Source organism: Manis pentadactyla, chromosome 3, assembly GCF_030020395.1.
Source record: "Manis pentadactyla isolate mManPen7 chromosome 3, mManPen7.hap1, whole genome shotgun sequence".
NCBI lineage: Eukaryota > Metazoa > Chordata > Mammalia > Pholidota > Manidae > Manis > Manis pentadactyla.
The window spans coordinates 196593827-196610394 of NC_080021.1; the positions used below are offsets into that span (position 1 = coordinate 196593827).

The 16568-nt window shown below is 39.6% G+C and overlaps 1 protein-coding gene and 1 long non-coding RNA gene across 10 annotated transcripts in view; one reads left to right on the forward strand and one right to left on the reverse strand.

Annotated features, from left to right (window-relative positions):
- Nucleotides 1–16405, reverse strand: part of LOC118921508 (uncharacterized) — a 51948-nt gene extending 35543 nt beyond the window's left edge. The window contains exon 1 of the long non-coding RNA XR_005028360.2: nucleotides 16273–16405. This is a non-coding gene — a long non-coding RNA (uncharacterized LOC118921508). The remainder of the gene's footprint in view (nucleotides 1–16272) is intronic.
- ZNF462 (zinc finger protein 462) overlaps nucleotides 1–16568 on the forward strand; it is a 140154-nt gene that overhangs the window by 38519 nt on the left and 85067 nt on the right. For all 9 annotated transcript variants that reach the window (XR_008996577.1, XR_008996578.1, XR_008996579.1 and 6 more), the window contains exon 2: nucleotides 16284–16533. Coding sequence is in view for 6 of the 9 variants with exons in the window: in XM_057498906.1 (XP_057354889.1) it covers nucleotides 16314–16533 (220 nt within the window). In the remaining 3 variants the exon portion in view is untranslated. The remainder of the gene's footprint in view (nucleotides 1–16283; nucleotides 16534–16568) is intronic.

Below are 16568 nucleotides of genomic sequence, written 5' to 3' on the forward strand. Positions count from 1 at the left end.
GGTGGACTCCAGATGAGGCAGGAGAGGCTAGGATCAAGAACCCAAGTGGAGGAATCAGCCTTAGATAAAGGGGAGTGGGGAGCACACCTTCCATGGTGGCAAGAGAAGAGGGAGAGGACAGATGCCTGCAGGGATAAGCAGGGAAAGGCAGTTGGAAGCTGGAAACCTCTCCCTCCTCTCAATTAGTCACAGTGAGGAAAGGAAGAGGGGTGAGGGGTAAGCATGAGACTACTGAGTAGAATGGAAAACAAGAATTTGTAGGGACCCAGTCTGCAGGTAGGCAAAGAGAAGTTGGGAGAAAGCACTGATTTAGACAGACACAGGGCTGAGATTTTCCCAGATGGTTATAAGCAGAAGACAATGGATTGGCTTCATAATCTGATTTCAAGGAGTTCATTGTCACAATTTTACTTTCATCTGTTTAAATATCTTTAACAAGGAGATGAAGTATAACTTTTCTTTTCACTGAACTAAAAGACTTTTAATAAAAGTGCATGAGTAAGAGCAGCTTGTTGCTTGAGAATTGATTACATGTGTATATAATCAGTTAAAAATGATCTTTATGACTTTTAAGACTGGATTTCCTAAAATCACTGGATATGGATCCATCTGGGATTGTTGATTTTAAGAGTCAGTAGAGTCCCAAACAGGGTAGCAAAAGGAATGCCAGGTTGACACCTGAGGTAATAAAGCCATTGATGACCAATATCACTCCAGTGCTTTACACTTCATGATCCTTTTATATGCTAAAGAATAAAGTCTTGTTGAAAAAATTTTAAATTATGAAGTAGAAAATCAAAGTGTTGTTCACCTGGGCCCACATCCAGGGAACTTAACATTACTTGTAAATTTTGGAAACTGTACTTCCTCTTTTCCATGATTACTTCTTTTACTTTATTTTCTTGTACAAATGCATTGGCTAGCATTTCTATAACAAAGCTAAGTAATCATGATAATGCTTGTCTGGTTTTTAACTTGAATTTTGCTAGTGTTTTATCATTAAGCATGATGCTGAGTTTTGTGTATATATATATATTGTGTTATTAAACCATTTTTATTAGAAATATGTCTTGAATTTCAACAGTTGCTATCCGGCCTCCCCTGTATGAATGATCAAGTTATTTTTCTCCTTTGATTTCTTAGTGTAGTGAAATACAGATTTTCTGGCAACAAAGTTCCCTTGTATTGAAACACTGCCTTCCTGCAGTGAATCCTACTTGATCACTGAGTGATACTCCTTTAATGTGCGCTTGGATTTTATTTTGAATTTATGCCTCAATATTTATAAGTATACTGGTCTGTTTTTATTATTATTATCATTATCATTATTATTTATTGTTTTGATGTAAGCTTTGATATCTATGTTTTTCTAGCCTTAGAAATACATGGGTGGAACTCTGCTTTAGGCTTTGGACCAATTTAAACAGTGTCTGATATGCTGGTTTTTTGAAGACTCTCTTGTTGTTGTGTTGGCTCTTTGTCTGTTTCCTAGTCTTCTGTTGGCGTGGTTTCCTCTGGGATTTACTTTGGTAATATATGTGTTTCCAGACAACTGTCCATTACATTTAGCCTTACAAATACTACTATGAGTTGCACATAGAAATTTTTAAATTAGAGCTTATTTTCATTTACATTTGTGGATATTTTCTTCTTATTAATTTTCTGTATTTATGCTATGCCCTCCTTGCTCCTCCACCTTTTTTCTTACTAGGATAACTAGTCGTTTTTACTTATTTTATACAGTATTAGAATTTTTCAAAAAAAATAAGTGATTACTTGGTCAGTTTTATTGTTTTTTAAATTTTTGATTCCTGGTTTTTCCATCTTTATCTTAATTAAATCCTCTTCCACTTTTCACCCTTTTCTTCTTTCTTAAGTTAGATGTTTAATTCATTTAGTATTATTATTTTTGATTTATAATTTTCATAGAGCTATGAAATTCCCTCTAAGAATAGCTTTTACTAAAGTTCATATTTCATACACATACCATTTTTAGTCCACATTCTGCAGTTGAGGTTTTATTTCTGTTTGTGTAGCAGAATGTTAAATATTTTCCCAGTGTTTGTGGAGTTTTTTGTTTTGTTTCTTCTGGTTTTATTGCATTGCAAGTGGGAACTATGGACTGATATTTCTTTTTTGTAATGTATTACCTCTTAATTTTGGTATTATAGATGCTTGAAAACTTCCATGGCATTTGAAAACCTTTGTAAATGTCCCACAGTTGCTTGAAATGAAAACGTGCTTTCCATTTCCAGGATATAGAATTTGAAATGTGTCTCAGCTCAATCATATTTAACTCTATTAATTCTATCTTTAGTTGTCTCTCCCCATTTAATCTATTAAGTGCTTATGTCTATTTCTTCTTGTATCTTTTCTTATTAAAAAAAATCTATTTGGTGATGTTGGGGGAGGCATAAATATTCATGATAAATCTTCATTAAGTGTACATCTTTAAACTTTTAAAATTGTAATTTATTTTCCTTTACATTGTTGGTATTTTCTGCTTTTTATCCTTAATTTTTTTGTAAAAATTTTTAAAAAGAAGCTTTTTTATAAACATAACCATGAATAATATTAATAATGATCCCTAGTAGGGATCATTATTAATATTATTATTACTTTCAAACTATTTTGTCTTTTTGCTATATGTGTGTCTCTTCCAATCAGAGTTTTGTTTTCAAATCTGCTCTGGGGATATTTTCCTCAGGAGGAATTATGCAGTTCACATGTAGTGCTATGACATATATATTTGATTCTAATTGATTTTTTGCATTCACTTATTTATTTCTCTGCAATTTGCTTTGTCTTCTGTTTTTTACTACATTATGTTTTCTTTGGTTAACAAACATTAAAAGCATTGGAATTTTTATTTTTATTACTAATTAAGTTTTTAACTTTAATATGCTTTATGCCTCTATTTGGGGATTTATTAACTCCAGAAAGAAGCAATTTGAGTATTTATTTATGCCCTGCTATGAAAGTTGAGAATATCCTCTAATGCCTCTTCACTTCCACCTCCTTATTTATGTTATTATCCTTAAGGATTTTTCCCCAGTTCTATATAATGTTATTGTTACTATTATATGGAATAATTTCTTGTTACTATAATAACATTTAAGGGGAGGTTATCATGTTTTGCAATTATCATAAATTATTCAGTCTTAATTCTAAATGTAAGTAGATTCAATGATCACATCTTCTGTTTACTTCTAAATTCCCTGTTTGTGGGATGTCATTTCTGAATCTTCTCTTAGTTGAATATATTACATCAGTGAGTAGATTTTGAAGAAGAGCTAGTAAATGCTGCATTTCCTGAAGGTGCTAATTGGAAAGTGCTTTTTTTATTATTACTTCTTACAGATGGTTGCAAACACAGTTGAGAACTGAATGCTCAGGTCTTGTTCTCTTTCTCAAAGATTTGTGGACATCCCTTCACTGCTTTCTATAATTGAATGTTCCTCTGAAAAAGTTAGGCATTCCTGCCTTTTTCCCCTGTAATTGACTAATTTTGAAGCATCTTGATTTTATAGAATTTAATGTTTATCCTTGAAATTTTATAACTTTACCAAGATGTTTCAATTTTGATACCTCTCTGTTAGATTTTCCTGGAACATCAGCTATTCCTTTATTTCAGTGAAATTATTTTCTGTTACAGATTTGAGCATATTTTGTTCCGCTGTCTACCTCCAGAATACCTTTCATCTGTAAGTTGGATCTCTGTTTTCAAACCTTATCTGCCATCCTTACTTGCTTTCATCTACTTGTCCTTTCCCTCTGCCTTTTGTACAGTTTTTTGAAGACTGTTTTCCACATCATCCAACTTTGTTTCTGATTTGTAGATTCACATCTTATTACTTTAATATATTTATCGGTTCTGCAATGATATTTTTGTTGTCAGTTTCTTTCTTCAACTGCCAGCTCCCCTTTCATCTCATTCTGATGTCTTACCATATCTTTGATCTCTTCTTTTATAGTATCTCTATTAATTGTTGTATGTAATTTTCTTCTGTGCCTTGTTCTTTAAAAATAGATTATGCATTGGTCTTTTCCATGCCTTGTTTCTGTTTCCTTTTTTCCCCCCAGTTCATTTTTGTCTAACTCATCTATGATTGCGACATAACTGTCAGAACTTTCACAGAGCCCCCACATAATGAGGAGGCTTTAAAATTCTTCTTTAAATTCTGCTTAATTCTGCTTTTAGAACCTGAGTTTAGTTCTTGATGGCTTGTCTTTCTCTGATAGACCTTCAGCAGTCTACTGGAGTCCTGGTTAGGCTGCTGGGCAAGACATACTTGATGAATTTTATCTCTGAACTCTGTGATTCTAAGTTTCATGTCCTGCTTTTGATTTGAGGGCCCCATCGGTCTATTGGTTTGGTGTGGCCAAACATTTTTTTTCTTTGTGGAGATTTCCCTCTTTCTTTTCCTTCAGCCAAAGCCTTTGTTTGCAGTTTGAGACAATTAGCCACCTTTTTTGGGAAATCCCTTGGTTAGCTTGAAGCACATATCCTTCCTTTGAGGGATTTCCAAACACATCTGTGTTTTCAGATATTGATTCTTACTGTGGGTTTAGCTCTGCACTGTAGCTTTAGTGTGATATTCAAATAACCACTCCAAGTTCAGAGGTGTATTCTAATTAGATTTTGTTTATCACGAAAGCCTCTTGTTTTGGAAGAGTGTGGGGTCCTGAACATTTACCCAAATCTTAGTCTTTTTTGAATAAAATGCTCCAAGTCTTTCCTTTGTGTATTGCCTCATCCCACTTTAGAAATGTCAAGGACACCATGTAATGAACCCTTCTGAAATTTTTTAAGGGAGGTATCAGTATCAGCATTTCACTGGCCACAGTGTTTTCTCTTTAAAATACTGTAAATCTGTCTTTTCTGAGTGTGCTCTTACTAGTTTCTGATGCAGCATTCTGCAACTTAGTGTTTTCCCATTAATTGCTAAATAAGTGAAACACATTTGTAAACATAGTCCTCTCCTTGATTCTTAAAGGCTGCACAGCTGTTATATTCATTCAATCGACAGCATTTATGAGTAGAGCTCCCAGTGTGATGGAGAAGGGTATTTACCATTTGGGGTGGTCTTAGGGACTGTTTCATAAGGGAAGGAAGACTTGTGCTTATCCTCAAAGCTTGAGGGGCCACTGGAATTGCCCGGAGGGCTTGTTCCAGTACAGATTGCCGGGCCCTACCCCAAGAGTTTCTGATGGATTAAGCCTGGAGTGGAATGTGAGGATTTACATTTCTGACAAGGTCTTAGATGGTGCTGAAGCTGCTCGTCTAGGAACCCCACTTTGAAAACCACTGTCTTAAACGATGAGAATTACTTGGATCTTCAAAATGTAGGTAAAAGTATTCTACAGGAAGGTAAATCATGAACGAACATGGAGACCTCAGCATCTTAATGATCTCTAAGCCATTCTCTTCATTATGCCCTTTAATCCCCGCCTTCCTGATATATTTAGCTTTTCCATATCCAACTAATGAACACAGATGTCTAGTAGAGTTACAGATAAATGAAGGATAAATAAATAATATATACATATACATACATTAGTAAGTGTGGTAAAATATTCCACGTGGAGGTTAATTTCAAAACACAATATGTAATATGAATTTATTCATATACATTGAATACTGGCATCAACAGTGTTCTGGGCTTTTTGGTTGAAGCCATGCCCTGGACGTGCCATGAGGAGACTAGCCTCCTTGCTCAGTGTTTGTGGGACTGACTGCTCTTCTCCTTTCAGTTTTAAGTGAACTGACCCTGATATTACAGATACCCCTAAGTGCCTTTGTTGGCGGTGCACATTTTCCATAAGAAACAAGATGATGTTTCTCATGGGGTAGATTTGGCAGGCATAAAGCCTCTACGTAACCTTGTTCGGATTCCTTGAGGTTGGATGCTGAAGAAAGATAATTCAGTGTTACAGCCCTTGCTCTTCTGTGAATACCTTTGTCAGCAACTTTCAGTCTTCCTGATGTGCTTCCAAAGTATGAACACACTGTCTGCATGCCTGAGAAGATCTTTGAACATTCAAACTGCAGACGATGGATTTTGCACCTTTTCAGTTACTCTCCTGAGTGTAAAATTCAAAGCAGAGGGGACGCTGGGAGTTATTTGGGCATCTGCCTCCCCAAGTGAAGAAAGACTTGTTAGTGAGGATATATGGGGTTTGGGCTTTAAGTGTGAGTAGCTTTTGTGAACTGAACAACATTTGTAGAGTGTCTTCGCTGCTGATTTCCTCTCTCAAATTATGGAATTCAAAACGTTTTTTTCCTTGCTTAGAGAGCTTCTCCCAGAAACCTCGGGCAGATTATTTTTCTTCAGATCTCAGTTTCACTATCTGAAAAAGGAAGATGATAGTAGACCAGCTTGGACGACAGGGCCTATAAGGTGGGCTCGTTATGAGCCTATAGATAATTAACTTTTAAAGTGAACTCTTCTATTTGATTTCAGGAAGGCTTAAGTAATATATCGTTCTCAGTATTATTCAGGGAAGCAAAGGAGAGAAAACTCTGCTCCTCCCTAATTTTGTCATACTTCCCTGCACTGAAGTGTTTATACAATTTGGCGCTATAGGGGACTGTTGTTCCTCAGGGTTTGCAGAATCTTTGCAAACAAGAATTAAAAGGCTTTTGTGGCAGAAAGGCATCCATAGACTCTCAAGTGTAGCCCCAGGTGAAAATTCCAAGTGTCCCAGCAGTTCAGGGTAGTTTAGCAATATTATAAATAGGGGGTGGAACGATGCAGCCAGAGTTCTTCCCCAGGGATGATGAGGAAAAGGAAGATGGCCATTTACTCAAATACCAAGGACAAGTGGGGTCTTCAGAATCTTAATATCCCAGAGTCAGCGAATCACTGTGATGAGGATTCCTGAGCTTCATTATTCATTAGCAGGAGTGGAAAGCGTGCCACATAACAGTAAGTTTTGTTTTGTTTTTCTGGTCATGGAGGCTCTCTGGAATTGCTTAGGTTCCTAAACATTTAGTTTGATTTGGTGCCGCTGGTTAATTTTCTCCTGGAAAGCAGGCATGCATACACTCCTTCATACAAGTCTCATCAGGGCCAGACCCATTACTTGTCCTCTGAAGAGTAATTTTGAGTAACCTGGGGCCTCATCACTTTGAAAGAAGGTAATTTTACATATTGGAGAGAAGAAAAAGTGTGCATCATGTTTTGCACAGAAATTTTGGTGGCCACATGCTAAGTACAGAACTTGACCATTTTTAATTGACCACTTACCCAGAAAGCTCACAGCATCATCACCCAGGCCAAGGGCCTTATCTCTAAAGAAAGATGGACCCCACCACATGCTTTATTCTTAGATTTTTCTTGACAAGTTTTTCATAAAAGATACAAATCAGAAAAACAAAACTAGAAACTCATGGTATCATGTGATATGAGGGCTATTAAGATTATTTAGAACCATAGAATCATAACATCTTTAAGCTGAGAGAGGACTTGCTGATCATAGAGTCCAGAGATTCACCAGACAGGACCCCATGAAAGTCTTACAAAGGCAGGTGGGTTATGTGCAGAGACTGAAGATACGTAGAGACCACTTGCAACAGGGTTTCCAGTTTCAGTACTATTGATATTTGGGCCAGATCACTCTTTGCTGTGTATTGTAGATGTTTAAGCAGCATCTCTGGCCTCTACCCATAAGATGCCAGTAGAGTAGCTCTCGCCTCCAGTTGTGAGAACCAAAAATGTTTCCAGAAACTACCAAATATACCTGGGCTGGGAGAAAGGGCAAAACTGCCCCTGGTTGGGACTGCTGCTCTTTGATAGCATAGAGTTAGTAAAAGAATCTGACTCTCACGATCAATCTTTTTGTATTTGATTGGCATCCTGTCACTTGTTCAGTTGTCCATTCATTCATTTAGCACATTTGCTGAGTTTTTAGCACATACCTGTTGTGTGAATTGTCCCCAGTGCTGACTATACCAAAGCAGATGGCAGGCATGGACCTGCTCTCAGGGTGCTTCTGTTCTGGTGGAGGGAGACGGCCCCCAACGAGGTAACCTGTCAACAGGAAAGGACATAAAGCAGCAGCATGTGGTAGAGAGAACTTGAGTGTGGTCAGGGTTGTGGATGGGAGCTTGATTCCATGGGAATGGGGAGAGTAGGCTGACTTAGGTGGAGTGGTCAGGGAAAGCCCTGTATAGAATAGAACCCTGGAGCCCAGACTTGAATGATGAGGAGTCAGCCATACACAGAAGTGGGTATTTAGTTGTCTCTAAGCAATCATAAAAAGTAAGGGAATGAATTAAGTCAGAAAAAAGTCTTTCAGAATCTGAGAAGGAAATCTTATAAAACACTCCCTTTGTACAAAAAGGTTGACATCATGATCTGATCTCTTCATTTAGCAAAAGGATCCAAGTAAAGCCTTCAAAAGAATTGCTCAAGGTGAAGATGGCAGGCAGAGTCATCACGCCTGCTGGGAATAAATTCTTCTGCTTGCTGGAAAGGCATTTCTATATTCTTGTCTTTTTCTTTTTAGAGTAGCCCAATAGTGAATAAGCTGGAAAACCTAAGTTTGTTAAACTTATCAGTAAGGATTTATGGAATGTGATGCTTGGCCAGGTACCTGAGCACGTTGGTATTTTCACATGATGATAAATTCTACTGTTGTGGTAGCAGACAAATGTTTTAACTTTCTGTTGAGAAGGTCTTGGGGGGTGCAGTGATTTTTAGGAGTAAACTTACTTGCTGAAAGTAGATTGGAGATTGCAAGAGAAAAGAAATTCCTGAGGTATTTTGTAAAAAAAAATTACTAATTTTTTTCTTCCAGGTCTGTATGTAAACACATACTATGTTTTTCCTGTTGTAAGATCTTACTAATTTGTTGGAACAGCAGTGGATCTGAATGCACCAGTTAGTTGGTTTACTGAGGAGGAAGGATGGTCTTCTAATGGCTTCTGCTGTAGTTGGAGGCCAAGAGGAGAAAAAGAAATATCAGTCTCCTTGAGTAAGAGGACTTGAAAGTGTTCATGATCCGCAAATGCCCAGCCATTGTTTACCTTTCCAGAAAGCAATCTGGGTAGGACTTTTCATCCTGGTGGCTTAGTTAGATCAGGAACCATGGTTTAGAGAGAGACAGACAGACCCAGGAGCCAGGCTTATGTAATCAGTTTTGTCAGATATAAGAAATGAGACTGGAAAGGTCATTGCATTGTTTGGATCAGGACCTTGTGTACCACTGACGTAGGCAAACTTGGGACAAGTCTCATCAAAAGGAAGTGACTTGTCTATATTTTCTGAGTACAAGGCAATGCACAGGTCTCAGAGGGATTAGGTTGGGGCTTTTTGTGGGCTTCTCCTCCAATAAAAGAAGTTCTAGCAAAACCTCCTTATGCTCTCTACAAGTCAACAACCGTGGATCATTTTTGCATTTGTTTTTTTCTGTCTGAATTGTCACAGAGAGCAGGAAGGTACGTTGTCAGAATGGTTTCTGGGTTCATTCACCGAAACTGTAGAGTTTAGAGTTTGTGTGGTTGGCCAGAACTTCTGTGCTGGGAACAGTTAGACCATGGAGACCTACCTGCCCAAGGCCTGAGGTCAGTCAGGCTTTCAGATCTACAGAGGAGGTTCTCGATGCACGGTGCGGCCTTTCGCCACACGGAAGCTTCTATTTCCTTTGCATCCTAATCAGTTCTGTAATGAAGACCCAGCAGTGTATCTGCAACTTCCTTTTAATTTTACAATTTTTATAATGAGACTTGTTGTAGTGTGAAAAGTATCTGTAGAAACCCAGCCAGCATTCTGAAGCGTCTATAAAGGAACACCATGGTTTTCACTCTGCTGTTCGGGTGAGGTTTGGCTGTACAGGAGAGAAATTACTTACCTCTTGTTCTAAATGCTAGGGCAAGTATGGCTTCAAAGTGTCCAAGGAACTTCCTGACGGGCCTGCGACATTTCAGAGAATTCACTCAACACCAAGGATGGTTTTCTGTCACTTGAAAGAACAAGATGAGCTGAGATCTCATTTGTCATGGTTGCGTTTTGAGAATGTTAGTGTGAGGAGGCGTCTTCCTTTTGTTTTGTTTTGCTTCTCAAGGAGAATATTGTCAGGACACTTCTCAGAATTAGAGTTATCTAGTGAACTGCAGGTTCCCCTTTCTAGACAATGAAGTCCAAAGCTAGTGAGATACCACCCTGTTTCCTCCCTTTCTTTGCTTGTCCCTTCTCTCCTCTTTTATCTTCTTGTTCAAATCACACGCTTCCTTTTCTAAGGACAGGAGAGCTGGCAGACAGCCTGTTGGCCTGTTGGCCTCAGTTACCCTTATATCATCGCAAAGGAATGCATGAATTCTCCAGAAGGTATGTATGATCTCTTTCTGTATTAGACACTCACTACCTGCTTTCATAACAGGTCACTCAGCCAGCATCGCTTCTTATTTACATATCTGACATTTTTTTAGTCACTTACATTACATCCCTAGATGTTCATCTCATCTTAATGATGATCCCAAAGGTATCTGTTAATGAACAATTACTCCAACATGTGCTGTAATACTTGAAAACTTTTTGCAGGAGACCAAAGCTAAAACGAGATAAACTGAAGACCCACATCTTTGGCCAGAAGGTGCCTGGGTTATTAGTCTGCAGATTGCCTGCTTCAGACTTTGTGCTTATAAAGAAGGTCCCACAGATGAACCAGGCTGACCATATAGAACAGAGGTAGGACTCAGGCCTCATGGTATTTCTCTGCTACTATTTAAATTCAGTCTCATACTGAGGGTTACATATGTGATTGCATATTAATCCTTTCTCTTCTGAAAATTTGGTTTTGAAGAACAGCTGTGTCTCCCTTCTGAATTCCTTAATTATTTATCCTCCCTGATATGTTAAACCTTTCATTGGTGTGGTGAATTGCCAAGAGTACACAGAACTGCTTAGATCATGTAGCAAACAGTATAAACATTTGATAGGACATTTGAAGACACCACATGGTGAGCCAGGATCTGTAGTAGCACCAAATGCTGTGGGATCAATGAAGGTAGCTTGTTGGAAGTTCTTTGTTGGTTTATTTTGCTGGCTTATTTTTTAAAACTAACATGGGAGTATCAAGTATGTCATTTGTACTTACTCAGAAGGTGACTGATTCTACTCTAACAGACAAAGCTCCTGTTAAATTTGGAGTGCACATGCCCATATCTGAGTTCAAGTTAAATAAAAATTAATTATTTCATGTATTTGTATGTACATATTCATATGTAAAAATATATATGAATACATATAAAGATATATACATGAATATATTGTACACACGCAGATATAGATAGATAGATAGATAGATAGATAGATAGATAGATAGATAGATAGATAGATACCTTCTATAACTGCATTTGTGGGTATGATCCTGTAACTACTGTTCCTGTTCATGAAAGGAGATTTCACAACTTCTCAGCCTAGTCCTGTTTGGAAAGATGCTTTATATGATCTTTAAATTATTAGAACTCATACTTCGACCATGACAAGAGTAAATGTTAAGTAGTAATGTGGAGCACCCCTCATTGCTAAGGGTAGCAACCCACATTTGCAAGTGAATTAGGGATTTTTTCCCATTTTTCATCATAAGCATGAAAATTCTTCCTTCCTCCTCATCCATGCTAATCAAGAGCTTGCAATTAGAAATGTTACTCTCCCAACGTACCCCACAGCTCCTGGACCTCATCATAGTCACAGTTTCTGATCTGCAAATACATTTGTAGACTGACCTTAGGTTCCTGGTTTCTCTGCTTTTCTAGCTGAACTATTCCAAAGGTTATATGGTCCACTACCAGTCCTTGGAGAACTGGTTTTTCCATTCATAGGAAAGGAAAGAAAGGCACCACCAGCAGGTACCAACTGATTCCTTTTATTAGAACTGGGGTTCAGGAGAACTGAGGAGTTCAGTATCTTACAAATGAAAGTAGGTTTCTGGAGTGGACAGAGGAAGAGCTCCTCATGGTGCTTCTGATCCTGTAGCTCAAGGCTTTGAAGGAGGTTATAATTAGTTGTTATGCATCCCTGCGGTTGTGGTGCTTTATTTCTGGTCCACAGTCCTTCAGTCAGAGGACAGGTTAGATCTGGCAAGGGCTGCACATTATAGTTTTGACCCTTCCTGGAGACAGTTGGGATTTTTACTTGAAGACCATGCTTATGCCTCTGGGCCATGGGAGCCTAAGGAACAGCTCACGCTGACCTGGGCGAGGGTTGATGGGGGCAGGATTGAGAACCCCGTGAAACATCAAGGGCTCCTCTTCTCCCCAGTTACGTCTGAGCCGCGCGTTAGAAGGAAACACAGTGACGCTGTGGACTGTCTCACCTCTGCGGGGGCATTCGGGATCCCTGGGACTCTGAACACAGAATGTGGGTGGGCAGACAGTGGAAATTCGAATTGGTGTTTAAGACTGAGAAAGAGCAGCCTGGGTCCATAATTTTCCCTTGCCCATTCTCTTGTACATATTCTTTCACAAGATCTCTGGATTTTTAAAAAAATATGTGTCTTCAAGAGTTTGTCAAACATGGGGAACTAGATTTGGGTTTCTTATCAAAAGCCCTCATTTTGAAATCCCTAAAAGATGAATGCAGGTTGACCAACAACTGATAATAAGTAGTACTGAAGAGTAATGGCTCCTTCAAATGGTCCGGGAGTTTCACGTTAGGAGGACTAATCACCAGGTGCTGGGTTGAGAATGAGTCCATATTTGCTAGCAGGGATTGGAGTGGAGTTTAGGGCCCAGTAGTCAGACACCTGTCTAGCCTGGGGGGCCTGGAGATACAGTATGGGGGGGTAAGAGCTGGGGGTCCTTGTTTGATTTGTAGATTCATGTCGTGACCTTCTAAACAAGTGCCTCTCTTCCGTTAGTTCAGAAGCCGCTTCTTCTGCTTTTGATTTTGTTGATTTGGTCAATGATAAAAAAAAAGTACTGCTAATCTTCTGATTTAAATGAAGTTAAGTAGCTATGAGGTCAAGGCTTTCACCTTTAAACCATGATTTTGTAGCAGATGAGTGTCTGGCTTAGCCTTGTAGGGTCACTCTTCTTACTGGTGAAGGAAGTGGTCACAGAGGCAGAGCTTACTCCTCTTTTCCCTCATTGGTGTGGGTTTCTAGAGGATTCTGTCAGCTGCAAAAACAGCCTCTGGCTGGCAATGGGTCATCCGCAGGTGCCCCCTCCTTTGTCTCTCTCCTGCCCTGTTCCCTTCTCCTCTTGCTGTCACTTTGTGCCTGCCTCTGCATCCTCAGTGTCCCAAACACATTGAGTTTCTGTCTCTTGGGTTGTGTAGGCCATGGTGGAAATTTCTGCTTTTTTTTTCTGTCAGCATCTTCAGGAGAAATGTGTGTACAAAGCAGAATGGCTTTCAAAGGAGGCTGCCTCCCGGTTTTAGTACTTGGTGCAGATCCTGTTGAAGGCCATTCAGCTGTACCTGACGCTGGTTCTCTCTGCAGCCTGGAGATTAACCTCTTCTAAGGCTCTGAGCTATTTTTGAGGTAGAAGCTGCAACAACATTAAAGCTAGAACCCATTAGGGAATCACTTTCATCATCTCTTCCTTTTTCCAAATCAGTGGCTTTTTTCTGATCTCATAACCCTTTAATCTCGCAGAATAAGGAGGCTTGTTGGTTCGTGTTTGCGTCCAGCGAAGTTAGGATCCTTGATCCTAACCTTGGAAGGCACCAAGACACTAGAGAAGTGCATAGAGAGATCAACTTCCCTTCTGGGTGGATGACTTAATGCTAAAGGTGCCCTGCTTTCCCTGTGCACAACGGTAATTTTCATTGATGTTGTGCAAACCAGCCTCAAAATTTCCAAAAGACACACAAGCAGAAAGCCTTTTGTTGCGTTATTTCTAAAGGCTTGAAGTTTTGAAGGGAAGAGATTTTGTTTTCCTCTCGGCCACACAATGGAGCTTTCAGAGAACCTCATCTAAAAGGCATAGCTACAGCCTTTGTGTTGAAGGGTGTGTCTGTTGGCAGGCTCTGCTGAGGCAGACAGACTGGCTGGTGATTAACAAAGGTCATTAGACTTTGGAATCTGGCAAGCAGAGTCGGATGGTATGTCTTCTGTGTGTGGAAGGACGACTCCTAAGAAGCCAAGGCGTTCTGGAGGTCCCCCCACCCCCACCCCCAAGTCCTGCTGTAGAACAGGGTCTGGTCCAGGACCGGACTGCGATACTACTCAGTGCTCTCTGGTGGGACTAACACACACACGCTTATCAATCATGGGATAAAAGAACCTTCAGAGATCTTGGTGAATGACATTTGAGGAGGAGAAAGGTGCTGCTTTTCGGAAAGCAATGAAAACAGTTCCTTCTTTGTTGGGAGAAGAAGAGCATAGGAGGCGCCCAGCCTGCCCTTCTACTCTGCATTTCTGATTGTCAGCCTAGCAGAATCCCAGAGAAGCCATGTTGTGCACGGAGGAGAAGCTCTGAGCTAAAATGGCTGCTCCTAAAGCTCAGAGGACTAGGGCAGCTTAGTGAGTCTTAGAGCTTCAGTGACGCAGGAGCTCATATCTCTTGAAAGTGTGATAAACACATTCAGCAGAGCTGGGGCTTGTTTGGCTGAGATGAAAGGACTAAGCTGGGGGGATGGGAGGCACAGTGGATGATCTGCTTTTTTCTGTGAAGTGTTCTAAATGCAGGAGTCGTCTGCACCATGGAAAAATTTGTTTTCAGGTCTAATGGACTGCGCGAAAGGAGAAGTGGGGTGGGGCCTCGGTGACTGCTGTAATTTGATCCAGAGCTGATAGCAACCTCTTCCACACAATTTGGGTTGGTGCTTAGACATAAAAGCTTGTGTATCTGGAATATTGAGACTTAGTTAGCTGAAAAGACTCTGGTGCACAGTTCACTGTTTATTGAAAAAGGATAAATTGCTGGGTGAAAGAAGAGGAGTTAAATATGTGTCTCACTCTGCAAGCTCAGTCCGTCCAGAGCTGGACTTGCCAGAAGTTATTTTAGCAGTCTATCAGCAGGAACATTCTTTCATGGAAAATCCTCCTGCAATGGCTCCTTTCACTGCATTGACATTTTACTAGACCTTGTTCCTCCTGCAGAAATAATTTATCTTTTACAATAAAAGCATAGGAAGTTGCCACACAATATAAGTATAGAAAGATTTGGCTACAGCTTTAGTTCTTGGACATCTGGTTCTAGATTCCAGCGACTCAGTAGAGTTTGCAGTGAGCTCAGTGAAGTCACTCACTCATTAAGGTAATAACTGGGTACCTCAACTCAGGATATATATTAAGATAGGAAGGACTACACCTAATACATTTTAAAGTTCTTACTGGTGGGCCTCTCCATTGAGTTAGTGGGAAGCTCTCTGTATCTTTCAGTCACGCGGTAAACGGCAGAGTGAAGGTAGCTGGGTAAGTTTCGCTTTATTCAAAGCTATTTGTGTTTAAGTAAAGTCTCCACTCCATGTTTGTGAGGGAGAGAAGTGGGGAAGCAGCAAGTCATGGCTTTCAAGCCCCTCTCCAAAGCTGCAAGTTTCTGTTGTGCTTAATGTAAATTGAGGTACCAAGGTGCTACTTGAAACTAGAAACTGGACTGTCATCTAAAGTTGGTTGTTTAAAAATCACATGAGAAATATTTTATGACCTAATTAGATTGGAGAATCTGTTAGGTTACAGTTGGTAGGTGGTAAAAAGCAAATGACCATTTTGTTCATGGAAAAAAAACATACTAAACTGGGAACTGGAGGAAAGAGGTGTGTGCAATATTAGTTAAGATATTATTATAATAAAAGGTACAAAAATGCTCTTTCTGCCACCACTCCAAGATTCAATACTGTTTCACCAGTTGGTGATAAACATCAATGTCACTATATTACAACAGCTAATGAAGATTGGAATTTGTCCTGTCCTGTGTGGACATCCTCTTTACTACTGAGAAAGTTCTAGTCCAAAAAAAAAAGGGTCCCAGAAAGAATCAAAATCAATATTAACTTCCTAAGAAATTTGAATTCACTCAAGAAATTCAGAAACTACTAAAACTTTTGAAGTATTAAGGGTTTCCTTGACAAATGTCTTTTGAAGATATAGTCGTATCAGGCTAGAAAAAGTTTATCTGGTTTTTCCCCCCCTTCTTTGAAGTTATGAAGTCAAGGACAGCATCCCTATTATGCCTGATTGCCTTTCTTTGGCCACTGTTCCAACTGGCAAAGTTCAGTAGGAGAAATCTGCCCGTAGTGGAATTTTTTCCATTACTGCACTTGTAGCCCTGTTTGCTTGGGCTGTGCAGTTGGTACATTCTTCAACATGTTTTGTTCTGACTTCTCCCCCAGGTTCCTAATGTGAGAGAGTAGACCCAGATCATGGAGGTGCTTCAGTGTGATGGCTGTGACTTCAGAGCCCCATCTTACGAAGATCTCAAGGCGCACATTCAGGATGTCCACACAGCGTTTCTGCAGCCAACTGATGTCGCTGAAGACAATGCTGATGAGCCACGATCCGGGTCCATGAATGCCAGTAATCAGACAGAGGTGGAGTTTTCTTCTATAAAGGATGAATTTGCGATTGCAGAAGATTTATCAGGTAAATCTGTCCTCAACTCGGCCAATCTGATCTAT